The following is a 27329-nucleotide window of genomic DNA, read 5'->3' as shown; positions in this document are numbered from 1 at the left end:
ATTGCTTCTTCAATTATTAGATGTTAATAAGGAAGCTACCGATCTTAGAAGATGCAATTGGAAAAAAACAATAGACAAATTGTACAAATCTATATCTATACTATATATAAATGGGGTTATGGAGGAGAACTTTTACCTCCCATTTTTGCTATCGATTTTTTTAATATAATACCCATTTACCATTCAAATTATTATGCTACACGATTGTTGGACACAAATTAATCCAAAGAAGTTGCGACTGTTCGACAAAGTGATACATATATTCGCGTATTGATGTGATTACAAAACATTTATAAAAGAAAAAAAAACTATATATTTTTTAGAAACTGTGGTGCAAGTGGTCTATAGTGATAGAATAAAGATGAAAGTAATGAGAGTCGTGAAAATTGAAGACCTTAGTTAACGATGATGAAGATGACGTTGGCGTCATATTTCCACAATTGGATGTATATATATATATATATATATATATATTTTTTTTTTTTATTGTTGATCAATTATATATATGGACTCAGACATCCATGGTCCTATTTTAAATGGCTATGGTTCAGTTAATATATATATATATATATATATATATATATATATATATAAAATGAAACTCTTCACTACTAAACAACTCCCTATCGGATTGGATAGTTCACAACTTTCATTTAAATTACATTATACGTAAATTTGATCATATATATGTTCATTTTTATGTCTTTCATTACTTTTTAAATTCATGTAAAATAAGTAATATTTAAACTGAACAAAAAAAAAAAAAACTCAAATGTCAAATTTCACCCCAAATTATTATGTTCCAAAATTTTAAAACCACGTGAATATCAATATTCATGTATGTCTTGCTTGCCATATCTTGAGAATTTTGACCCTACTTCACATGTCCCAGTTCATTGGATTCGTGAACCATAGCCGATGAAGAGAAGGTGAAAATAGGGTCATATTCTCTGGTCTCCTCCGTATCCGATTGATCTTCTATTGGATCTACATCCCCGTCCAACCAAGGGTATGAACGGCTCCCCCTTGGAGCCAAATTGTTGTTTGTCATTTGCAAAAAAACAACTCTTTTCAAACTCAAGCTCTGATACCGCTTTGTTGGGAGCGTGTGATGGACACTTGCTAATTTAGAGTCTTGACTTGTTTGAGAGTAAAAAACTTCACCTCAACAATGAAATGCACGTGAATCTAACTAGTCACCAAAAAGTACGATAGTTGTTGCAATTGCATCCTTAAACTTTTGTCAATAAATAAAATAAACCCCTAAACTTTCTATAGTAAAAATTAAATGGACAAAATTGCACCCTCTGAATTTGTAATGGTAATTGTCGGCGTTGCTTGGATTTTGAGACATTTACAATTTACTGAAATGGAAGAGTGGAATTTCTTGGTTTGATGGAGATTCACTTTTCGTACCAATTTTTTTAAACGGATCAAAGGTGGCAGAAGCAACCTAAATACCCATTCCCTTGCTTAACCACCTCAATGCTCCTCTTTGTCGCCCACAAGCTCCAAGCTGCGGTCATCAGTATTGACCCGGCCCGCAGAAGTTTCGACAGCTGGCAGCATCAAGACCTACCTGTTCGAGCGCTGGGCTGCCCATCGTCCGCCAAGGCCCACGGACGAGACAAGTGAGAGGACAGGTGACATGACATTAATATTAATAATTTCTAACTTATTTAGAAAAAAATTGAAATGCTTATTTGAAATATTGTGTACAAATTTTTCATTTTTGTAACATTTTCAAAAATATCCATCAACAATTTTCATCAACATTTTTGTAAAATTAAGATCCTGGGTACAAATACTCATTCAAGTAAAACGGCAATCTCATTCAAGTAAAACGACATTGCCGTCCATTGGTTTATACAGTAAAACGAATTTTGATCTTGGAACTAGTAAGAAACCAATTCTAAACTCGGCAAGGACAAAGAGAGCATAGACACTGGAAATCAGATGAAATTGGGCATTTCAATTTAACTATGAAATAACCAGTTACATATCAACCGGTAAAGAAACATACAAGTGAAAGTAGCGATTCATTTATCTCAAACTACACAAATTGAACAAGTCAAGTTAAATAATATCAGAGTTATTCTCTTCAGCTTCAAATATGGAGACATCGTAACTTACAAAATAAATAAAACGTCAAAAAACAGATTGCTTTTGACAGCAAATATCAAGTCTATATGCTTTCTAATTTACAAATTAAAGTTAGCACTACAAAAAAAGGTGTCGATGATTGTCTATCAATCCCTGGACTTTGAAATCAGGCTTGGCACCTCCGTCTTCTTCCAGCTTAACCAGCAAGAGACTGCTACTTCCCTTTCTCGAGCTCGTGGACTCGGTTTACTGAGCGTACCGAGCAATGTGACTACACACAGTCTGCTAATTGTATTGCGAATTGGTCACTACCATTTCTTGTCAGAACTGAATCCCAGAAGCCTGGAACTCAAATTGCAGGCCAAGTATCCAAACCGTCTAATTCCGCTTTTAACCTTCTATTTCATTGAGTCCCAATTTCATTCATTGTTTGGTTGGTTTAGTCCACAGCCAATCAGCTCTTGACCATCTGAGAAGAAACTGCAATAATTAACATTACCTGGAGAGAATTTCTACTCACAGGTCTACTCCCTTAAATTAACCTCATCTGGACAGAATCCAAGCGACAGGAGCAGAAAATAAAGCCTTGTCCATCTCGAGAATTGCGTTTATATGGGTTTGTGGAAATAGCAAGTGCAACAAGGGAACTACAGATGATGATTGAAATTTTGGTTTGATTTTTGCGATGGCTGTCTTGATTAAAGATGAATCTGGTATGCCGTACCACTGAAGATACCAGGAAAGGAATATTGTACTTCTCACTCCCTGTACATCTCCACTAGGCCACCTTCCAGAATCCAAGTAATTGCGAAAATCGTCTTTTAAGCCCTCCCTACAACTTAGAATTTCTTCTACTCGCTTCCTGAGAGACCCCAAAAAATTAGACTGCACAATGCTGCCTCTTGATGTGGTCAATCTTCCACTCAAAAGAGCCTCGTTATAGGCTACCACAAGCTGCAAGAAACATATAAAAAGAAATCACGTTCTTCCAATTGACAAAACACTGTAATTTCTTATTGTGTTGAAAAGGTATACAAGATAGGTCTAAATAACCATTACATAGAGAACTAATTTGGAAAGATATGACATAAAAGGAGAAAATATCAACTGCTCTATCAATCTCCTAGGAATCAGCAACTAATTACAAATAACCAAAAAAGGAATAAGTAATATCCTAAAGATACAGCTATGTACAATAATTTGACAGGTAACTATCAGAAACTAAATACAATTTACAAATTGGGGAAACTGTTATCAATTTAAGGTTACACGTCTACAGCTAATGGATTGTAGAAGTTTGCACATTATGCAAGTTTAATTGATGATAGGAGATCAACAGTTTCAAGGAGGAAATCTTATAACATGGGCATATAAGAAGAAAATTTTATTTTATGGAATTTATTGTGTAACAACCTCTGACAGATATCCAGAATCATTTCGTATTAAATTGATCTCTCTGTGATCGCTTATTTCCATATTTCATTTGTTGTTTTCCATGTATTTGAATTCGTTTTATAATGCGGAAAGATTACCAGAGGTAGCACTAGCACAGGGTGATAAAAGTTTACATGCTAAAAGGAACTTGTAGCAGAATGCACAAGCAATCCTTCACTAGGTACAAAGTTTATTACATTTGAAACTATGTGCCCAAAGTGGATAATAAAGAGTTGAGACAGCAGTCATGAAGTATGTGAAGGAAGCCCAGATTCTAGGGAGGTTGGGAAGTTTCTTAAACACTTCCAGTCTATCTTGGGTTCAGTGGAAATTTCTATTTCTCTATCAAATAGTAACCGCCAATTATTTAATCCATCAACATATGATACAGACTATTCCTTCAGTCAAACAATAATAAGAAACTGATAGTTGATAAAACTTGACTTCAATCTTTTATTGATAAACAAATAAAAAGGATGATTGAGTTCAACAAGTAGAATCAAGTATCACCCAAAAAAAAAAAAGCCAACCTTTAGGTCAAATATACAGAGTGAGTCACCAAGAACAACTGCACCACCCTTAGCCTGATCAATCATCAACGAAACTGTTGTGTATAATGACAAATAGACCTGCATTGGGGTTTTAAAAAAACCACGTTTCAAAAGGCTGAATTCTTAGGTAATGAGTTTCAGCATCACCCTTTCAGAGAATTGCTACAATTTCAATAAAATAAGTATGTTTCAAAATAGTATGCACTTGAAATATAAGATGTAATAGACCTTCCCGCATATTAATTGAGTTGAAAGACAAAATACAGGTTTGTATGCATTAGAAGCAGTGAAGTTTTCCAGACTGCAATTACCTGTAAAAGAGCAGGTCTGTCCTTGCTCACACACTCAAACAGCACTTGCAAGCAAAATTCCTGGAAATCAACGTCCAATCTGCATTCATTTGTTTATCCATTTAGCATAGACAGCTTTTGTTCAGTAAAAGAAAAATTTTGACGGTATTGGATCCTTTGGAAAAAGAAAAGCACTCAGTAGAAAAGACCAATGAGACTAAAAGACAGAAAATTAAGATCTACATGAAGTAGCATTACTGTCAGATTCATTCTGTAAATTATTTCTCAGCGAGCTAAACTATCTGGTTGTTAGGTGGTTAGCTAACCCCCATACAAACCCATCACTGATAACTCCAAACGGACAATTACTCAACCTTGTTAGGACAATTAGCATACCATATCTGCTTGAAAAGCAGGAGAAAAAGACAAAATCTCAAAAAATATTTACCAAAAGATGAACTCAAATGATCGGCAATTCAAGATTATTTGTCCAACTAAGAAGGAAAAGTTGGCCCTATGAAGAATAGATAATAAGAATCAAGTCCTGAGCTTTCCAATCGTGGAGTTTAACCGAAGTTCAAGGAAATAGATTGAGTAGAGTGTGTGAAAATAAATTTAAAGTGTTGAAAGACTTGTCTTCTATCCACCTAGTTTCTGACAGGAACCAAAATTTGCAATGAAAACGGGTAGAAAGATACTGATAGTATTGAAATGATAAAGAAAATTACAATCTTCTATCGTGGAGTTTAACCGAAGTTCAAGGAGATAGATTGAGTAGAGTGTGTGAAAATAAATTCAAAGTGTTGAAAGACTTTGACTCTATTTGCCTAGTTTCTGACGGGAATCAAAATTTGCAATGAAAACGGGTAGAAAGATACTGATAGTATTGAAATGATAAAGAAAAAATTACAATATCCAATCTCAAGCACTTTCGAGAGGCTTGGACTCTCCCAAGAAAACTATTCTCCAAATTCTGCATATCCCAAAACCTTCTAATTCACTCTATTTATAACCACCTTTCACTTACAACTCCTACCTACTAATGACAAATATGTCTGTTTAATACCCTAATACAATAATATACCTAATATTTCGCTACTAATATTTCTAGTACAAATCCACACATGCCATCTTTGCTAGTCAAGTTACTTTTTAATTACCCCAGGGTCTTCTTAGTTTACATCAGGGCCAACCTAAGAAGCTTTATCGAGTCATGACTGAAACTACCTGTAGAGCACTTAACCAGACTCCATACCTCAAATTGAACTTTCTTGTATGTATTCATATCGTTAAAGAAACCTTGATCAAAATAATCAAGGTAGCAAATAACTGTAATAATATAAAATGTTGTCTGAGCAAAATGGTCGAGTAGATTGATCAAAATGGTAAAGGAAGAAATATGAAATGTTGTCTAATCAAGGAAAACGGACACCTAAAACAAAAAGGTGAATAAAAATGTGAAGATCTGGATATGCTAAAAAACGAATACACTGAATTAGGAAATCTAACATAATACTAACTAGCCTACTTGCCTGCCATCCCATGAAGGGTCACAGCACAGTTGTGCAAATGCAATCAAACTGGGATCTGAAGAGAAGGTACCAATCAACTGATCTACACTCGCATAACTTGGTCTGCTGGTATTACACAAATTGTGTGATGATAGACCCCTCAACCCAAAAACCTGGTCAGAGAGAATCGCGTTATCCACAAAAATATACCACTAGAACTATCAATAGTTGCAAAGGATGAATTAACCTTGTGCATCACTCGTGACAACAATGACTGACAGCCTATAGGATCGTCAATGTACGAACAAGCTCCCACTTTCTGCTTGATGTATAAAACACCAGAACTAAATGGATTATTTTTGTCCCCGACATTCCACCAAGGTTTATCTGGTGAAAAAATAGAAATTTAATGACCTAATACAAAGAAGAAAAAAATAACAGAAAAATACCATGAATGAAAGTCATGGAACAACAAGATCGGTAAAAATTGTGCAAAAGAGAAATAAATTCGTGAATCAAAGTAAACAAGAAAAAATAGAAGTCATCCACCAACCTTCTGGGGCAAGTTCTATTACTTGGGGCCAATACCGAGGACTACATATGCGTAGGTTCTTCAACTGTAAAAACAAATCAAACAATCCATCATTAATATTGAATTGAAGGGGCAGTGCAAATGTTTTACAAAAAGCCGAAGAAAAAAATGATATTATTGGTGGTCCACTATTCTACATGTCTGGAATACCTATCCAGACAATGAGAGGGGCAATGCCTGATGAACCTCATTTAAAGGGAGACAAAATTGAATAGAACACGCACAGATGACTCAGTTCCCATACAGAACATTCAGGACTTACAGTAGCACGTTCTGGTAGAAGACAAGGGGTAATCTCACAGAAGGTAGTTTCAGCATAATGCTCAGTTTCCGTTACGGTGATTTCAAGAGGAGCATAGACAGGCAGACCAGTGTCTACATCGACAGTCTGAATCCAGCGAGCCTCAGTTGCAAGAACATAAAAATGCCGGAATGCCTAGAGAGAGAACCTTTCAGTAAAAGATGCTATTGATAGAGAAAGCTAGAAAACACAGGAGAAAGATACAAAACAACCTCTTATTTTTTAAGTACAAGTTTGAGCCTCTTCTAATTGAACAAATACCTATGAAAACTACTTACATTTAAAATAATAGGCATACTCATAAAAATAAATATAAGAAAATGATTTTTTTGGGGTGAAGAACATCACACCAACATATATAATATGTGTGAACATAATTGATGTCAATTTTTTATAAGACGTTGAATCACCAAAAAAAACGTTTACTTGGTTCTCAATTTTCATTTAATCTTCTACTATGTATAAAATATTCAAATATATTTTAAAATATATACAACTAAACAACCGTGTTTGCCATGTCTATGTTTCTAATTTTTCCTTAATAAATGATGAATCACTGTATCTATGTTGCATCCTGCCTGTGTTCCATATCCATGCATGTGCTTGTTCGATAATAAATATGCTTCTTGATTGTTGGCCAGACTAAGGTGGATTAGAAAAAGAAAAAGAAAGTATTCTTTTTTCTCTCCAATACTTCAATATAAAATTATACGTTATTTTTTCACTCTACATCCATTTATAAGATATAAAATGTATGCTTGCAAATCAGTAATCCTATGAATAACCATACCTGGAGGTGACATCGATTGTCATTTGGACCAGTAGGCAAGCGTGGGTAAAGAGTTATCAGCAACGCAGCAACAGCACTGTTACTAGTTGAAAACGTCCGTGTACCTCCCCCAAGAAACAAGAACCCGATAGCCAAGCTAACCTGGAGATAATATAAGGTTTCAAATTCTATGAAAAGAATTTAATTTTTATATCATTTCAACTTGATTTTGAAATAGATAAAGAAAAACTTTCCAGTATTCGAGTATTACAATGCTTCTGTTTCTATCCCTCACAAGAAACAAAACTTGTTAAGATGCAGAATGCAACATGCAACTAATTAGATCTTAGTTTCCGCAGTTTAAGAACAGTCCAAAATTTCCATGATGCCCAACATTTTTACACGGACCATTATGGTAAGGACTTCATTCAATTGAGATTTCCCATTATGATTCCATTTTGGCCACCATACCTTAAGTGTATTACAGACAACAGCTTCAGAACTTGAGACTTGAAACTATCAGCCCATTGATTCTCCCTCCCATTATGATTCCATTTTGGCCACCATACCTTAAGTGTATTACAGACAACAGCTTCAGAACTTGAGACTTGAAACTATCAGCCCATTGATTCTCCCTCCCACTTTTTGTCTCTCCTTAATTTTCTACGACATCCTTTGACTCTATCTAAACCTATTTCAGTTTCATTGCTTTCTTTCTCTACTTCGTTGAAGACAATGAAGTTGGACTAGAATTCAGCCGTCTAGAGTTATAATAGATTTCATTCCAATACCCTATTTGTTGTTATTTTCAACCGTGAAGAATCAAGTGGTGGGACTCACCTCAAACCTTATAATCTCATTCTCTAAAAAAGTGTAATCTCATTCCTCTCCAACAACCTCATCAATCCCATTCTCATTCCTTATGCTGTGGGTCCCACACTTTTATTACAATTACTTTACAACTTTTACCCTTTCTCTCCTCTATTAATGAGATACATAGTTTTTTAATTAATTGTTTCATTTTTATTATTATTTATTATATCTATAGTGCAAATAATTTTTCTTCTAAAAAATATTTTTTCTTCTAAAAAAAATTTATACAACTTTTATCGGTCAATATTTTGAGGGTAGGTTTCTATTTAGACCCTAAGTTTCAAAAAGTGACAGTTTTTGGTCTCCGACCTTTAGAAAATAGTTCTAAAAGGTCCCTAGAGTCAAACTTCCGTTAGTGTACTAACAGAATGCTGACGTGACAATAGTAAGTTGGATATTTTATAAATTTTATATTATTTTTAATTGTGTACTTTTTTATATTTTCATCATCTCCTTCTCTCTCTTCTTTCCCTCCTTCCCTCTATTCCCCTTCGTCTACGTTTCGTTTCCCTTCCCTCTATCTTTCTTTCTTTGTGTGAAAAAATCTTTCCATGACTTCTCGCTATTGCCATGTGAAGATCCAAAATGTGGTGGTTTTGTAAGATTTAGGCGCAGGGAATTTGGAGGAACTTTTGGGTTCTTACTGAACCAATTTTTTCCTTTTTTTTCTTAAATCATTTTTCTTTCTTTATTATTTGCAATTTTGGCTTCTTAGTTCACCACATGGGATCTCTTATTTCCTGCTAATATTTTTTTCCCTCTCCCCTGTTTCTCACCATATAAGGAGAGACAGGGGAGGGAAAACGAAGGAGAAAGAGGGGAAGAGAGACAAAGAAGGAAGGAAGAAAGAGAGTGGAGGAAATGAATAAAATAATTACACATAATTAAAAATAATAATAAAATATCCAACTCACTATTGCCACATCAGCCTAGGAAGCATGGACACTCCATTTTAGGTGGAGTGCTCATATCGGACGCCGATATGTCCGGACACGCTTTGAACACGTGTCCGACACACCACATGGCGTGTCCAATTTATTTTTTTAATTACAGACACGCCCCGAACACACGGGGACACGCAGGGCAGGACATGGACACGGCCCAACATTCCTGTGCCCAAATTTTTTTGAATAAAAAATTTGAAAAAGGAAAAGAAAACTTAAAAGAAAAACAAAACCAGTGGCCAAAAGTAGTGTTGAAGCAGAATTTAGAGCCTTAGCCCATCGCATTTGTAAAGGAATATAGGTCTATACGAGTTTCCTGCGACAATAAGGCTACTATCATTGTAATTCATAATCTAGTTCTATATGATACAACAAACATATTGAAGTTGACAAGCATTTTACAAAAGAAAAGTTTGATACTAGTATAATATGCATCTCATATCTTCCGACAACAGAACAAACGGTTATATGCTAATTAAAGGTCTTTCAAAATGATAATTTGACCACCTAATTGACAAGCTGGCTATGAAGACATCCTCAAACTAGCTTGAAGGTGAGTGTTGGATTTCTTTTAATATTTATTTTAAATATTAGTCGTCCATATTTATATGTTATTTCTTTTCCTTATTTTTATGTGGCCTTGTATAAGAAGACCACGTATGTGGCCTTTCTTTTAATATAACAATTTTATTTCTTGCCATTTTCTAGTGTCACCTAGTTTACATCGTTTGTATTAGGTTTAGGTCTACATGTAGATGTCAAGATCCAATCAACTTAAAAAACTTACTGCCATCTGGATACCATAGTTAGCCTGACCATCAGTGGAATTCCTACTGCGCAAGAATCTTAAGAGACGGAAGGTTTGTAAATTTCCCGAACCAGCCATTACCTGTTCACAAAGTCATCACCTGGGACTTAAATCCTACATTTATTTGGAGGGGAGGGGAAACTAAGAAAGATTCTGCATACCACGGACAAAGAAAGAGCAATTAAATGGACACACGTCTCCAAAGTGCCTCGATCAATGTAGCGAGACAATCCCTTCGGGAAGGGATTTTCATTTTCTATGGATATAGGCTTGATCTGCAAAACGGGAAAAATGTCATAAAAGAACTAAAAGCCTAGAGGTGCAACCTCTTGTTCTGTGTCGGACCTCGTTTAGAAAGTAGACAGCATAGTTATAAAGCAACTCCTGCGCATCTCCATTTTTTGTACCAGCAAACCTCAAACCTGTTCCAGGACTAACAATTATGAATCCCAAGTTTAAGTGTAAAATGCTATTGTCTCATAGTAATTAAAGCAAGAGGGTTGTAAACACTAGGGTTTGAGAGAATTCAATATAGTCTATTCTCATTACTTAAGTATATATATAGACAAATATACAAGGTTGACCTAATCCTATAAAAAGAAGGTAAGAACAAATTAATAAATATTAATACAATAATATAAATTATAAAATATACTAATATACATACTCTAACAAAGGTAAAATTCTAGACTCTTCAAAGCATTAATCAAAGACAAGCTAGAATAACCCCAAGAAGAACTGACATGGAATTCAATGACAAATCGAAACAACACAAATAAACGTAGAACGTGCAAATAAAAAGAAAATTAAGCACACATAGAATTGGAGTTATACGCATGTTTCATGCAAATATTCAGGCTACCAGAGGTCCAGAAGTGCACTTCTTAGTGAGATACTATGCGCAATTGTTCAAGTCTCAGTGAGATTTAAACAGTTGCACGTACACAGTGGGTGTTATTGTTCATAATAAATCCATAAAAATTACATCTTACCAAGAGAAATACATGCTCCAATTATTATGTTGACATAAGCTTGAACAAATGCTTCAGCATCCAATTCATCGGTGTCATTATCATCACCCTTGAGGCACTTGACAACATTCATAACAATTTCAGGAATCTGAGATTCAACCCAATTTCTGGATGGATGAACCCTACAATAGCTCGTTTAATCAAAATATGATCTTAATGAAGGAAATAGGACTTCTGATTGTTGCAAATCTCCTTAAATTCGCTACCTGCTCCACATTATAAGATTTCGAGCTATGACACGAATCATGATAAAGTCAGGTCTCACATATTGCAAGTCAAAATTTGTTTGAGGGATAGAAAGCTTTGACATAATTTCAACTGATTCAGTCTGTCACACGCAAAAGCCAAGGAGAAAGCAACTTTAGTACCACTTAAGAATTTCAGCTATATTTTTATCGTTTCAAATCTGAAAAGATAGGTGGTTTTGTCGATACTTACTTTTAAGAACATTAATGCAAGAGCAATAGTAGCTCCAGGAGCAGTGACATCAACATTGACCACAGTTCCGTCCATCTAAATGAGAGCAGGAAATATATATATATATATATATATATATCAGATTGCTTGGACAGCAATGACTCACATAAGCACTTATTGAGAATATCCATATGAAGGATTATTTTAGAGAACATTAGGTGTAAAAATCAACCTGCGTGATCATACGGTTGTGCTCCTCTGTAGAGAGAAGAGAAATTTCTGGCTAAAGAACAAGATGGGAACCGATTCAGATAAACTATGAAATCAATTACATAATATATCAAGAGAATGAAACCATACATTACAAACTTCTTTTCCACCAATGTAGTTGAATAATCGATCAACTATTGAGTCTGTAAAACCAACTGAATCTTTGCCTCGACCTTCATTTGACAGAAGAAAATCAGTACTTTCTGTTGACCGACACCTTATTCTAATTCACAATGCTTAAAAGAAAAGGCAACCATACCCAGGGCAACAAGTCCCAATGAAAAGCCTGCTGAAACAGCATAACCCTCTCGTTCAAGAACATTATCACCTCCACTTCGTCGGCCTATCTCTGCCTGTAAACATAAACATCAAACAGGTAAAAATATATATATTTTTTGAATAATACACTCTGAAATTATTTTCTTTATTTTTTATTATTATTATTATTATTATTATTTTTTTTAGTTCAACAATATGTGGGGTGGATTTTTTTTTTAATACAAGAAACCAAGCTGTCATGGAGAGAAAGGAAAAGGATATACAAGAACATAGAAAAAGACAGCCCTACAAAGAGGAAACCCTCTAAGAAACGAGCCTCAATCCAAAATAATAACACCCAACTAATAAGTAATAATCACCGAAGACCATAGAAACCGACCCCACATGGACGTATTAAACCTAATAGATTCCAAACAAACGCCTCAGATCTCTCCACCCTTAAAAGCTATATTGTTTCTCTCCAGACCAAAGCCCCACACAATAGCCAAGAAACGAAACAAAAATCTTCCCCTATCTTCAAAACAGAAGGGACAACAACACCTCCTCAAGCATCACCCTACAATCCCTGTTATGAGCCAAAGACATCCCAAAGCACCCAAAAAAAAATTGGTCCCATAAATCCCACGCAAGCTGACAGGACCATGCAATGTGATCGAGATCATTTGATGCTCCTCTGCAAAGAACACACCACCGAGGACCCACAAAGAAGGAAGAACACCTTTGCATACGATCCAAGGTATTGCCTATCACATGTATGCCACCCAAAGAATTTAATCTTTTTTAAAATCTTCACCTTCCGGAGAGATGCAAACAAAGAGGCTGACAGGGGACTAGAAGGAGAGCTCAGAATATGAAAATAAGAACAACAGGAAAAGCCCCTAAAAGGGCTAAGGGACCAAACTCACACATCCTCCCCCCTGGACAAAAAGGAACATCAGACAGCAAACTAATCAAAGTGGGGGTGGGAATTCTTAATTAATGAATGGAAAAAATGTATTTTAAAAAAATTATAAAAAAAATACCAAAAGTATCTGCATTGTTTGTGGATGTGCTGATCCTTCATAAAGAAGTCCCAAGGACATTAGAGCTGCTGACTGGAAAAAGAAAGAGAATATATGGTCAAATTCTAATAATAGCTAGGCAGAAACAGGTGCTTCATCATGTAAAACAGATTGGTAAACTTAAGGCCACAGCATTGACAGAGATATAGTCATAATTGTGGGTTAATCTCTGAAGATAATCACATGCATACCTGCAAAAGTGTTGGCAACTCCAACTCTGAGTACGAATATGGATGGCGTGAAGGTATATGAACATAAAGACACTGGCACAAATGTAATCATAGGTTATATTATGTCAAATAGTACATACAGGGAGAAAAAATAATGTGACTAAAGAGACTATTGAAACGGGTAGTTAAGCAGAGATTACTTATAAAACTACAGAAAATGCAAATTCTAGGCATTATAACAGAAAATTGATCGTCTATCAGATAAACCAGAGAAGGGTTATAATAAAACATTGTAAGACCAAGAGAGAGAGATAAAAATAAAAATGCAAACAATCTAAAGAGGAGATATAAAAGCATCCAACTGGGAATTTGTATCATTTAACAATTTTTGTTCCTTTCCATTTATCTTTTCATATCTTGTTTAAAAATAAAACATTGCACGCCCAAACAAGAGATTTAAGTAAAATCAGAATCACTGATAGAAACTGAGCATACACCTTAGATATTGAAGGTTGCATCGTGCCCCTGTAAGAAGCAGCCAAGCCAAGCATCAATCCAACCGTTGTGGCTTCATGTTGCTAAAAGGAAGTTCAAGAAAGCAAATTATAACATTAATTTAAGTGAAATTGTGGAACTAAACTCATCACAAGCAAAATATTCAATTTTTTAGAAACAAGAGAACGTAGTAATACGTAAAAAGATGTATATACAAAGATCAAAAGATACGTAAAAAGATGTATATACAAAGATCAAAAGAAAAGGTTACTCCACACGAAAATAAATCAGGAAAAAGCAAGATAAAGCCACAATAGACAGAATTTATACTATTCTAAATATTTAAACAGTAGCCCAAAGGCCTAATTTTGGAGGCCAGACCAAAACATAGAAGAAAAAAAAATTATACAAATTCATAGATGTTAAAAGTCATGGATTTTATTTATCGGGAAGTCATGTACAAACTAAACTGATCAAATTTTCTTCCATGGTCTCAATTAGTGAAGATTTCTATAAGAGGAAAAGGGAAAATGTATCTCCATAGAAGTTCATGCCCAACACCAGCTGAGGAAATCCAAATTATACAAAATAGAATGTTGAGAATTTCTGGAGCAGATAATCAAAGTTTTTTAAAATTTTTTTTTGAAGATGTTGGCCTTACCCTAATTCCAATCACTGAATAGGTAGGCTTTAATTATGGGCATCAGGTTTTTGGTTGGCTCTGCTTTGCAACAATTTTGAGGGTTGAGTTTTTTTCGCTTTTGTGTCTTCTCTTGGTGGAGGGAGGTTTCAATTTCTTTTCTTCTGGCGATCAACTTGTGTCAAGTGATGGTTTTGGTTTCCTCTTCAGCAGTCTGTTCCTTTGAATTGGCGAACTTTATCAATATCAGTGTTCAGAACAGATGGGCTTCAGATCTTATCTTTTTTATGGGTTTTTGATTTCAATGTTCTATTTGTTTTTTCTTTTTCTTTTTTCGCTTCCTATGGGAGCTTGTATCCTTAGAACTTTTTTCTTCCTTTTCATATTATCAATGAAAAGTTTGTTTCTTGTTAAAAAAAAAGAATGTTGAGAATTTCATGCTGATGTCTTGGCTCAATCAACTCCATAGAAATCTAAATCAGCCAAAGTTTCCTTTTCCTTGATACAGCTCAAGATTCTAAAAAGCAACTATTCTTACTCCCAACAAAGAAAATGATGCTCCATTATATAAATTGAAAAGAAAAGTGAATTGTATGAGATCAAACGAAAGATGAGGTGTACAATGCAAGGTCACTTGAATATAACTTAGTATTTCAATTCACATGACTCTGGCAAGTAATGAAAAATTATCAAGATTAGAATGGAAGTATGCCAATGACTGCTAGATACAAGCAGATTGTTTTTTTTTTAATATATATATAAGAAACTTAATTCATTACATCAATGACAACTTGCAGATTTATAAGAAGAATCTCCGTTCAGTTAGTGCCTAATATCTTTTACCAGACTACATGAGAACCTAGACAAAGGATGAAGTTGTGTTTTGGCAATGTCCCCGTTCCCCTCCAAGGGAAGCCTTGCAGAAGGAAAGAAGAGAGTAAAATCTTCAGATGGGTGAAATAAAAACAGTGGTCAGTGAACCTAGCAAGAGACTTTGAGAAGTTCACCAGCAAAAAATGTGGGGTACTCGAATAAAAATCCTTGGAGAGCCATGGCAGCTTGACTGAGCTTTTCCTTTAAAAACTTAAGCTTGAAATTTAAGATGATTGAGAAGTTGGGAGTCAATGTCTTTTATCTTTATTGATGCTCTTTAACAAACTTAATATTTCTCTATTTAAATTATTTAGGGGTAAATTTTCAGAGGAAATGTCAAAATTCCGTGTGGAGCAATATGATTTTTTTTGGATAAGAGACAATTCATTGATTTAGGAAACAAAAGAACAACCTAAGGATGAATTGAGGATGCCCCCTTCCAAAACAAAATGAGAAAAGCTCTCCAATCTAGCAGAGAGGTTGTAATTACAGATGAATTTTCCGTTTCCATGGCACCATCAAGAGGCCAAGATATGTACACTATTACCAAAAAAAAAAAAGAAAAAAGAAATCATCAAAAGACTTACCATTTTCTTTAAACGACCTAAAGTTTCTTTCCAACCAAAGATTCCATAAAAAAGCTCTAAAGGCACATTTCCAAAGCACTTTAGCTTTTTCTTTGAGATGCTACCCACGAAAACATTCAAACCAACCAACCATCAAGATGTCTAGGCAAAGAAACAGAAAGACCAAGAGATGGAAAGATTTATCTGTACAAAATCTTAGAGATAATATGGAGTTCAAGAGATGGAAAGATTTATCTGTACAAAATCTTAGAGATAATATGTTCCTTATTGCCTCCAACAACACTCTTTGTATAGGAAAATTTGAACTATTCTCCCGCCTGGAGGTATCACAACCACCTTGGAAGGTGTTGGGGGAGACTTCTTTATCTTCCTAGTTTTTTTTTTTAACAAGATACGAACTTTTCATTGATATATGAAAAGGAACAAAATTGTTCAAAGATACAAACTTCCGAAGGAGTGATAGAGAAAGCAAGAAATAGAAAATAAAACATAAGACAAGACTACAAAGGAGAAATAAAGGCCTCCCAATTCATACAAATCATACTAGGGGAATACGAAGATAACAAATCGGAAAGAGCACACCATTGAGAAGCTTTGAATTTGGCAATGTTGAAGCATTCCAATGGCGGGCGACAAGAATCTTCAAAAATCCTTTTATTTCTCTCAAACCATAATTCTGAGATGATAGCCTTAAATCCATTAATCCAAAGTAGATTAGCTTTAGGTGCCAACCCAACACCATGTAGAATCTGAAAAATATTATTAGCAGCCACACGATCCCACACCCATACTAATTGGAACATCCGGAGAAAAAGATTCCAACAAACAGAAGCATATGGGCAGAAAAAGAAGACATGATTTAAACTTTCTTCATTTTCTGCACATAAAAAGCAAATGGATGGCTGTAAAGCCATCTTAGGAGACTTTCTAATTGACTTTGCCATATAATAGAATCCAAATTAACATATTAACTCGTTTTGGGCTGCCCGAACTCCAAAGAGAGAGTAGAAGAGCTTTTGAAACCCGCAAATCAGCTCTTTGAGACTTGCACAGAGAAGAAACGGAGAAGAGGCCCGACTTTTCCAAGCTCCAACAACGAACATCATCATTTTCTGAAATAGTAACTGAAGAAATGCAAGAAAGAAGCTCCGAAAGCTCCAAAATCTCCTCATCTTTCAATGCCCTTCGAGTTACAATATTCCATGAAGAGGACTCACTATCCCAAGCTTCCGAAACCGAAATAAGAGGAGAAGCCGAAATGCTGTAAATAGAAGGAAATCTATCCTTTAAGAGAGAGGCTCCAATCCATAAAAAATGCCAGAAGAGAGTTCTCCTACCATTGCCAACTTTGAAAAAAGAGGATTTCTCCACCTGAAGCCACTGTTTGTTGATATTATTCCAAGGACTACGACTCGAACCATGAAGGTTTTTCTTTCAATGAAAGTATTTTTTGCCTTAATAAATGAATAAATAACAGCACAACAATTGATATAACCATAAATGGTAAAATAGGTTCAAGTGGTATTCTGAATACAGAGTTGGGATGCACACAAGATCAAGCAATTCAAGACGATGACTGATTTGATTAATGCATTACTAGAATTTCAAATTAAACGAACCACAAAACACCTCACCGGTGAAAAGTATTGGTATATATCAGTAATGGTTAGAACACACAGATATCCATGTAATCCTAGTGCAAGAAGAAGTCCAGCATGAACAGCATTTGGCTCCGCAGGTTTGTTATAAATAATCCACGTCCTCGACATCTTCCCCTGGAAATAATAATGTTGAAGAATTGTTGGAGTCAACGATATACTAGTAGGCATATAACAAAGATTGATAATAAAACTTTAATTTTTTTTTTTTTAAGAAATTTTTGTATTGACATCAAAATTTACAAAAAAAGGCCAAGGGCAGTATTTCGCCCAAGCTCATGTTATGGAGCTCACATAGAAATTCTCCAATAAGCCAAATCAGAAATATAGAGATATTACAAAATTCAAAGTAGCGATTCAAATAGATACCACTTAGTGGAAGTCTGTCGTTTCTTATAAAAGAAAGAAGAAAAGAAAATAGCCTGACTTCGACACTCTAAACCAAAGAAACAGCAAGAAAATTAAAGAAAGAGTAAGATGAAGAGATTGTACAGAGCTCTAAAATGGTTCAGCTTATACCCTCCATCCACTATAACAGTCAGCAAGTCAAGATTTAATTCCAAGCTCTATAGAGGAGAGAATAATAGAGGCGAGGCTATCTTCAATTGTCAGCTTTTTGTACTCTAACTAAATGTTCGTTGTTATGACAGTTAGCCAAAACTGACTCTACAGTCAGGAATTTTCTTTTGTTTGTCCAACAGCATTGAGACTGAATATGAAGTCAAAAGTCACTTTGTTCCCCCTTCTTGCTCAGAGAATTCTTCCCTTCCAGTTCTTTTATGTCTCTCTCCAATCATTGGCATGATTGAATTAGACTATGGGAAAAACTAAATCTGTTACTCATCCTTGGAACCCCAACCAATTGACATTAAAGATCATCTATCGAATTGGAGAACACACAGTAGCTTAAAGAGTATCTAGGAAATTTCCCCTTAACATTCAGACAAAAGGGACAGTGGTAAAGAAAATTATAGATGGAGGCGAGGAAAGGAGTAAATTGACTCATGGCACAAATGTCTTAGTCCTCAATGCAATGTATCCACAAAGCATGATGTAAAAATGGCACACAATGAACGGAAAAGAAAAGAATGGAAGTTTTGCTTCTTAAAGAAATTAATTTCAACCTGGAGAGGGGCCAATCTTAGTCCGGCAGCAACGGCATTATGAAACTCAGGCCATGTTCTGATCTCTGCCACATTCCTGACATTTGGATCCAAATTAACCTGTCCAGGATAGGGGGAGGCATATGTTGAAAGCAAATGTTTGCAAAATATTGCAATCAAAAGGAAAATAAATGATATAATATCCAAACATGATTAGAATCTGTAGAAATAAATGCAAGGTAAAGAGGAAATTTCCTTCTCACAAAACATTCCTATTTTTCATTTGCTGGATGTAATAGATAAAGATTTTTTTTTTAATTGAGAGAAACAAAAAAAATATACAATGGCATACAAAAAGACAGTCCGACAAGAGGAGGCCTCCTAGAGAAAGAGGCTCCGATCCAAAAGAATAAAACCCAATTGATAATTAAAAAATCCTTAGAATCTAATCCTAAAGTATTAATCTAATAAGAACTCAGACATACCCCTGAATCTCTCCTCCCTAAAAATTCTATTGTTTCTCTCAAGACAAATGTCCTACAAAGTAGCAAAAAAAAGGCCAGCCACAAAAATCTACCACGTCTCAAGGGGAGACGACAACACCACCTCCATCATTGCCTTGTAATCCCTATTACAAGCCGAAGACACCCCAAAACACCCAAAAAATGATACCATAAATCTCATGCAAACTGACAGGACCACAAGATGTGGTCAAGATCCTCGAGGCTCCTCTTAAAATAACACACCAACTGCAGACCCAAAAAGAAGGAAAGACACCTCTGAACACGATCCAAGGTATTGACTTTTTCCTATAAGACCTGCCACAAAGAATTTAATCTTTTTTGGTATTTCAACCTTCCAAATAGAGGCCAACAAAGGGGCCAAAGGAGGACGGGAAGGAGAGCTCAAATATGGAAAAAATAACTACAGGAAAAACCTCTAGAAGGGCTAGGATCCAAACCCGAAAATCCTCCACCAATGAAAAGAAACATTTGACAGCAGAAGATCAAGGCGGAGACCTCTGAAGTCTTTATCTACTACATCTAGCTAAAGATTTTAATGTATACGCAATGGCTATCATACTAAAATGTAAAGTTTCTTTTAGTAACTTTTGTGGCTACTCACAAGTCACATAATTGCCCACGCATACAAGTCAAGTGAACGATGAACTAAAAACATGATACAAGATAATCATACTCTTACCGTCGCATTTTGTTGTGCAGGTAGCCGCCCTGCCAATACAAGCTTTGGGACTACAAAGGCCTACAAAAGTATTTTGACAGATTCAACAAAAAATTATGCATCTTAGACATAATACAAGTTTCACTTAACATTCAGTACAAAAACACATCCATCCAAACAGGCTTATGCACAATGGAAAAAGAAAATAATAAAAAAAGGGAAAACCTCTGTCAAAAGAGTATATATGGTTTCAAGAGTAAATGCACCACGGCCAAAGGGAAGGGATGTCGTCCTTTGTGCAAGTTGCCAAAGTTGGGCCTGTAGAAACAAATGAGAACTCGCCAATCAACGAAAAGTTCATTTCTTGTTAAATTAATGATGGTGATATCATCACCATGCATTGCATGCACAATAAATAGTAAGACTTGTGGTGAACCTAAAAGTTGCAAGAGATATTTACAAGTGGTTTAGAAATCATTAGCTACTGAATAATAATATAAATCTTTAACTAATGACGATCAATTTTATTTTCAATACAATAAAGAAAACAACTATATTTAAATGGAAAAGATTTTCACTAAGGAGTTTGTCCTTTTGAACAATTTTTGTTCCTTTTCATCTATCAATGAAAAGTTTGTATCTTATAAAAAAATTGAAAGATTTCTTGAGTGTGACAAGTAAATACCATCCCAGTGAAATAACAATGACTCCTTATTTTAACATTGATGATCAGTATTTCTTTCTAAATGAGAAACCAAAATTTTCATGGAGAAGAATGAAAAAAGAACAGATGTACAAGGGCATAAAAAACTCAACCCCACGACGAAAGGCCTACCTAAAGAAAGGGGCTCCAATCGAAAAAGATAACTTCTAACTAAATAATATCTCCTAACTAATAATTACTATTAAGAATGAATAAATCACCACTCAACCCAAAAGTTTAAGCTAATGGGTTGAGTAAATTTAATTCATATATTGAATATCTAACCCTTCCCCTCACTTGTGGGCTTGGAACATTGCACAAAGACCCAACAAGTAGAAATCATAATAAATGGAGAGAAAACGACAATGCAGGGGTTCAAACATAGGACCTCCAGATCTGATACCATGTCAATATTTAAGGGGTTCCATCTCAAAACCAATTGAAAATGAGAGGAGTAGCCTACTTATATTATAAATTGTTGTTATGTTCGTTATCTAATGTGAGATCCTTAACATGCCTCTTCAAGATGGTGCCTCTTTTGGGTTCACCAATGTGGCCTGATCCCATTTCCTGACAGGATACTCGTTTGAGCTCTTGGGCTATGATACTACGTTAAGGATTAATAAACTTCCACTCAACCCAAAAGCTTAAGCTGATGGGTTAGGTAACTCTAATTCACATATTAGATATCTAAAAATAACAAAACAACATTGAAACCAACCCAATGGGAAAGTGTGAAATCTAATAACCTCCAAAACATACTCCCTAGCTCTCTCCCCCATAAAGATTCTATTATCTATTATGTCTCTCAATCCAACTCTCCCACAAAGTAGCAAAGAAGCAAATTTGCCACAAAATTCTTCCCTCTTGCCACAAAATTCTTATCTTCCCTCGCAAAAGAAGGGAACAAAAGCACCTCTTACAACACATCCCAACAATCCCAATTGCGAACCCAAGGCATCCAAAAAAACTCAAAGAAATGACCCAAATATCCTAGGTGAATTGACATGCTATAAAATGTGATCTAGATCCTCCGATGCCCTCTTGCAAAGCAAGAACCACTGGTCCATTGCAGCCCCAAACAAATAGAAAAGCACTTCTGTAGTACTTCATCTATATTAATCTTCCCATTGAGAAGAGTCCATGACAAAAAACTATCTTCTTTAGACTTCCAGAATTCCAAATAGATGTAGTATAATCCTTTGGGAGATTAGGCAGAATAGCAATGAAATTGCATAGGAATTTATAGAGAAAATCCCTGAGGAGTCCAATGTCCATCTCCTGTCAACTTTCAGCCTCACTAGGGGTAAATGAGGAAAGACAATCAAGGACCACAAAATCTTCAATTTCATCATCTTTCAAAGATCTCGTTTCCAATCTCCATGAGGAAGAGTTCCTATCCCAAGTTTCGAACACTGTCATCAAATGAGATAAAGAAAGATTGCTCTTTTAACAAAGAAGCCCCTAACCATAATTAATGCCAAAAGAGAACTTTTCTACCATTTCAAACTTTGAATTTGGAAATTTTTTCTGAAGCCAGCCAATGCTTGTTGATACTAAACCAATGGCTGCGCCTACTACCCGACTTCTTCACTGCCACATTTCACCCATGACCATAAACACCATATAAGCTAGCCATGGTCGCCAAAGAGCTAAAGGTTCTTGGCTGAATCTCAAACCTGATGAGCCTTGATTAAAGGCTAAAAAGAATAGGTTTGTATGCTTAGTTGATGGTTATTTGGGATGAAATATGTATGTTCATGCATATAATTTAGAGAAAATGTGCATATTTTGTGATTAAGGACTTTGGAATTGAGTTATAGGTAAATCAGTGTTTTCAAGGCGCGCCCAGGCGCTCGCATAAGGCGAGGGGCGAGGCGTTTTGGCCTGGGCGCGCCTTGAACGGCGCCGAGGCGAGCACCTTCAATCGGGCGCTCGCCTTTGTGCGCCTTGGCGCCGTTGCCATAAGGTGAGGCGAGCGCCTCTTAGAAGCAAGGCGACTCTTTTTTTTTTTGTTATAATGTTAAAAACTCATGAAAGAACCCCTAAAAAGATGAAAACCTACACCCAAAGATTCAAATACCCGAAAACCTTCCTCCTTCGCCACTACTGCTTCATCCTTCACTGCCACCACCGCCACTGCCTTTGCTTGGTCATTGTAGGATTATGAAGTCATCTCCTTCTTTGTAGACAGCCAAAAGATCTAGTCTCACTCACCTATGAACGGGTTGTGCTCGGGAAAGAAGTAGAAGAAGAACTGAAGATGAAGAATCGGAAAAGAGGAAGAAGTAAAAGAAGAATAAAAAGTAGAATTAAAGAGATTTTGGTATTTGAGGTTTGGTGGAGTCTTTTCCTCTTCCCTTTTAGGTTTTCAAGGCACTAATTGCATGCAATCAAGGCACTAATTGCATGCAATTACTTTGCCATCTTGCATTTACTTTGCCATCTGGCAGGCAAGAGTGAAATAAATTCTTTTATAATTCTTTTATTTAAGTTAATTTATGATTTAAGTTTTATTTAATTTTAGTTTTCTATTTAACCACTAATTTTATTAATATCTTATTAAATTAAATTTTTTTATTTTACTTAATTATTTAAGTTAAAATTTATTGGTACATTAAATAGATTTATAAATATTTTCATCTAGAGTATTTTTAATACATAAAATTGCTATATATAATATTTATTTATTATTTTATTAAGTGCGCCTCACTTCACTCAGGCGACGCCTTTTTTATCGCCTCTCGCCTTAAGGCGATAACGAGGCTCGTCGCCTTGAGGTACGCCTTGCGCCTTGAAAACACTGAGGTAAATGAAGGCTAATTTGTATAAATATGCTTATTTTGTAAAGAGAAGTGAAGATTGATGATCACAATGCGTCAGGCACATCGTAGGACCAGAATTTCTAGCTTGCTAGAGGAATGAGTCAGTCAAGTTATTTTGAAAGTTCCAACTTCACGATGCTTCAACCACATTTGATTCCTAGATGATCAAAACGTGAATAACCACTTTTGACCAAGTAATTGGTCCAAGATTTGTTATTAGTTCCTAAAATCTCTACAACCCTATTTGGTTCCAACCTCCCATGCATTTGTCAACATCTTGTTGCCTCCATGGCCTATAAAAGGAGCTTCCAAGCATCACTTCAAGACATCTCACTTTTCATGCTTTATTTCTTTCCTTTCTACTTTGTTATCAACTTTAGTTTTTAAGTTTGGTTCTTCAATTAATTTTTCTGCAATTTTCCTTTGTTTATTTATTGCAATTCAACTTGTTCCATTTTGTACTTTCTTTCCGTTTCTAATTAAAATGCATTCTTTTGTTATCTTCTCTTGTGTTTTCATTTATTTCATTTCCATGAGTAGCTAAATTGTTTATTCAACCCTCTTACGAATGGTTTAGTTCATCTATTTTAAATTACATCTATTAGTGAGCACGACGTTTTACGCTCTCTTTGCTTATCTTGAATGATATAATTATTCTAGTTGATTTTCTTGTTGGTCACTTGTTTGAATCACATTAGTTTGAATTTAATTCAAAAAATGTAAGAGTCAAATGGATTTCATCAAGGTAAAACGAGAAGTTACTTAGAAATAAGAACTAAAACAAGATCCTAGACATAGGCTCTCTTACCCGTTAAACGTAAGTTAGGATTTAATTTATTTAGGATTCTAGAGTTGCATAGACATATGTAAACACTAGCCTTAGCCTAAGCTTCTAAACAAACCAAAAGCGGTATAGAATAGGAGTTGAACCAGTTTGCATAAATTGAGCTTAATTACGGGCACACTTGATAGGTGTAATTCATCTTTTAGAACTAAATCTTAGTAGGGGGTTGGCTTTTTAATCCTTGTGTTTTTAAATTGTGTTTCCCAACATATTCACCAAATTTTTATCCTAAACCCGATTGCTCACTCAAGTAGTTTACAAATTCATTTTTAAAAGAAAACTAGTCCATGTGGATACGAACTTGGAATATTTCCAGATTATTACTTGTGACAGTGTACACTTGCACTTACCCTCATACTATTAAGCAGAGGCGCAACAAAACCCCATTTAGCTAAAAGTGCTTTGTTTTTCTTCAATAAGTTACCGACCCCCAAACCACCTTCATCCCAAGAAAGAGCAAAAGAATCCCACCAAACTAGATGCTTCAATGAACCATTCGAATAGTCACTCTCTAGACTTCTTTCAATCTAATCCTGTTTTCATCCCAAAGCATTAGGATTTCTCCTAAACGTCCTTCTGACTCAATCTGCACCCAACCAACGTCTCAAGACCTCCAAATGGATTTGATAAAGTTGTGGTCCATCTTTTGATGCACTTTGGTTTCTTGTAATAACACAATATCCAGGCAATGCTTCTGAATAAGGCTATTACGGTTTGGGGATGGAAGATTGTTAAACTATGATTGGGTTAATGGCTCGTGGAGAAAGGTAGCAGAGTTCTATAAAAGCTTGAGAGATAGTGTTTTGAAGATCACAATAGGAAGAAAGTGGTGGGAGCTTTTGGAGGATAGGTAAGGATTTGTGACTTACCTTTAAAATTATAGAATAAGCAACACTTTGAAGCAATTGGAGTTCAGCTTGGCAGTTTGAAGAAGCCTACAAAACCCTACCCCTTTTGGACGGCTCGAAAGCTCTGGTTCAGGATGAAGAGAATACAGGTGGCTTCTTACCTACATCAAATCGAAATTAATACAAAGTTCAGTAGCTTTGAAGTTCGTGTGATGGCGGTAGAAGGTAATGAGAAAAAACAAAGTTTGATTTTTTTTTTTTTTGATAAGAGACATGAGATGTAGGATGCTGATTGCAAGATCTTCAAATGTGTTAGACGTTCAGGCTTCATCTGTTATTGGAAGATGAAGAGACTTTGAAAAGAAAGATGGGGATATTAAAAAATATAGATTTAAAAAAAAAAGTTATTGAAGAAAGAAAAAAGGCCGCCTTTACGCATTCAGGCTCCTTGAAAGAAGCATATTTGAGTCCCCTCAGATTTTCACCTGATAAAAGGAAAGACGAAAGACCAGAGGGCAGCCCAAAAGATCTTCCTATTTTGGAAAACAACTAACCGAGATTCATGCCTGATAAAGGAAACGAATTTAGTAAAGAATCTCATCCATTGGAAGGTGGAAAGGTAACCAAGACGGTTGGCAATTTGGTTGATTGCAACTCTATATTAAACCCTGATTTACTGCCGCCATGGAATTTTATTCCTTCCCTGCCCTTATATTATTCGAAAAAGAAGCAATAATCGAGGTTATTAAATGGTATTGTGGTGTAAACCAATTAACAAAATCTTTATTGGATTGATTCTGCCCTTTACAAAAGGAGTAGGTTGGCATTTATAGACAGCCAACAGAAGCTAAGACTGTTATGAATTGAACTAACGGTTACTAACAAATAGAATGCGAACTAATTTACATTATATTAACTCACTAAAGGTAGCTGGCGTTCTCTTTAGCAGGTGTTCGTTACTATTTTGCAAGCCCTGAAGAAGTTTTTGCCTCAAGTCTGCCTCATCCCAACTTTGGCTTTAGGTTTAGTGGGGCTGCTTTTGCAGTTTGTAGTGTGCAGTTTGGCATTTTGTTCTATTCTCTTGTATCTTTTTGATGGTGGTTCTTTATTGGGTGCTTTTTATCTTTTTCCGCTCCCACTGGGAGTTTGTATCCTTGAACATTTTTTTTCTTTTCATATTATCAATGAAAAGTTTGTTTCTTGTCAAAAAAAAAAAAAAAAAAAAAAACTAAATGTAGCTGGCCTAATTCAAAACAATCTAGAAAGATATTTTGTGGTAGAAAGAGAAGGGATCCAGAAGTGTAAAAGTCTTCCACATTTGTCGCTCAATCAGACACATTTTCCTGCTTTCTCAGATGAAAAGACGCCTAAAGGTAATTCATCACTCAGCCATGGTATCATTAATTTAAGGAATAAGCACTCAAATAAACACACAAAGGATAATTTTTTGTGTGATGATGAGGAAGGATTCAATGTTAGTGTCAATAGTAAGGATTCTCTAGAATTTTCGGAAGATCAAGAGGTTGCTAATGAAGATTTATAATAAATTTCCTTATCGAACGTTTTAATATACTTTTAGCAGAAGATCAAATCCCTGTAAGCTCTCCTGGGAAAGTGGATGTCTTGCTTTCTCCTTCTAGCCAACAACCTTTGATAGTCGAAAAGGCTTCTTGTATGGATAATCAAAGTTTTTTTAAATATTTTAAAGATGTCTACATTTCCCTAGTTCCAATCAATGAATAGGTAGGATTTTATCGAAGGCAACAGAATTTTATGGCTGGCTCTACCTTGCAGATTTTTTTTTTATTATTATTATAGGAGAGGGATGATATTTTTTAAGTTCTTCTTGGCTTTAAAGGAGAGCATTAAGGGGTAAAGGAGCTTTATTTTCAGTTGTTTTTCGTGGAGATTTGAAGAGACTATTTGCAGCTTCCAATTGGATGTTTATTCCCCTTTGGTTCGATTTGGTCATTGTTTCGTTCTCCAAGGGCTAAGAATTTGAAGAGCCTGTCAGCGGCATTAGAAGACTCTTCTCTTTGGCGGGGGAGGTTTCAGATTCATTACTTTTTCGTTCTGGAAATCAAGATCAGTATACTCATTACTCGTGAAATATTAAGCTCCTCAATTTTTTTCTTCGTTCTGGCGGTTTAGCTCCTAAGTTTTCTCC

General features: G+C 35.4%; 1 protein-coding gene across 3 annotated transcripts in view; it reads right to left on the bottom strand.

Moving 5' to 3' along the window:
- Nucleotides 1-1952: 1952 nt before the first annotated feature.
- EMB2771 (E3 ubiquitin ligase) overlaps nucleotides 1953-27329 on the bottom strand; it is a 54456-nt gene continuing 29079 nt past the window's right edge. For all 3 annotated transcript variants that reach the window (XM_022291067.2, XM_088117513.1, XM_022291068.2), the window contains 24 exons: nucleotides 20168-20260; nucleotides 19964-20023; nucleotides 18782-18880; nucleotides 17634-17774; nucleotides 13902-13982; nucleotides 13426-13497; nucleotides 13196-13267; nucleotides 12154-12247; nucleotides 11985-12067; nucleotides 11857-11907; nucleotides 11646-11720; nucleotides 11414-11535; nucleotides 11169-11329; nucleotides 10522-10598; nucleotides 10338-10451; nucleotides 10156-10257; nucleotides 7573-7713; nucleotides 6744-6917; nucleotides 6443-6506; nucleotides 6137-6276; nucleotides 5911-6062; nucleotides 4400-4478; nucleotides 4068-4166; nucleotides 1953-3057 (listed from right to left, as the gene is read on the bottom strand). In XM_022291067.2, the coding sequence (XP_022146759.1) occupies nucleotides 2647-3057; nucleotides 4068-4166; nucleotides 4400-4478; nucleotides 5911-6062; nucleotides 6137-6276; nucleotides 6443-6506; nucleotides 6744-6917; nucleotides 7573-7713; nucleotides 10156-10257; nucleotides 10338-10451; nucleotides 10522-10598; nucleotides 11169-11329; nucleotides 11414-11535; nucleotides 11646-11720; nucleotides 11857-11907; nucleotides 11985-12067; nucleotides 12154-12247; nucleotides 13196-13267; nucleotides 13426-13497; nucleotides 13902-13982; nucleotides 17634-17774; nucleotides 18782-18880; nucleotides 19964-20023; nucleotides 20168-20260 (2757 nt within the window). In that variant the 3' untranslated portion in view covers nucleotides 1953-2646. The remainder of the gene's footprint in view (nucleotides 3058-4067; nucleotides 4167-4399; nucleotides 4479-5910; nucleotides 6063-6136; nucleotides 6277-6442; nucleotides 6507-6743; nucleotides 6918-7572; nucleotides 7714-10155; nucleotides 10258-10337; nucleotides 10452-10521; nucleotides 10599-11168; nucleotides 11330-11413; nucleotides 11536-11645; nucleotides 11721-11856; nucleotides 11908-11984; nucleotides 12068-12153; nucleotides 12248-13195; nucleotides 13268-13425; nucleotides 13498-13901; nucleotides 13983-17633; nucleotides 17775-18781; nucleotides 18881-19963; nucleotides 20024-20167; nucleotides 20261-27329) is intronic.

Source organism: Momordica charantia (genome assembly GCF_013281855.1).
Source record: "Momordica charantia cultivar OHB3-1 chromosome 9 unlocalized genomic scaffold, Mcharantia_2.0 BLBB01000009.1, whole genome shotgun sequence".
NCBI lineage: Eukaryota > Viridiplantae > Streptophyta > Magnoliopsida > Cucurbitales > Cucurbitaceae > Momordica > Momordica charantia.
This window is presented reverse-complemented; position numbering and strand designations above follow the sequence as displayed.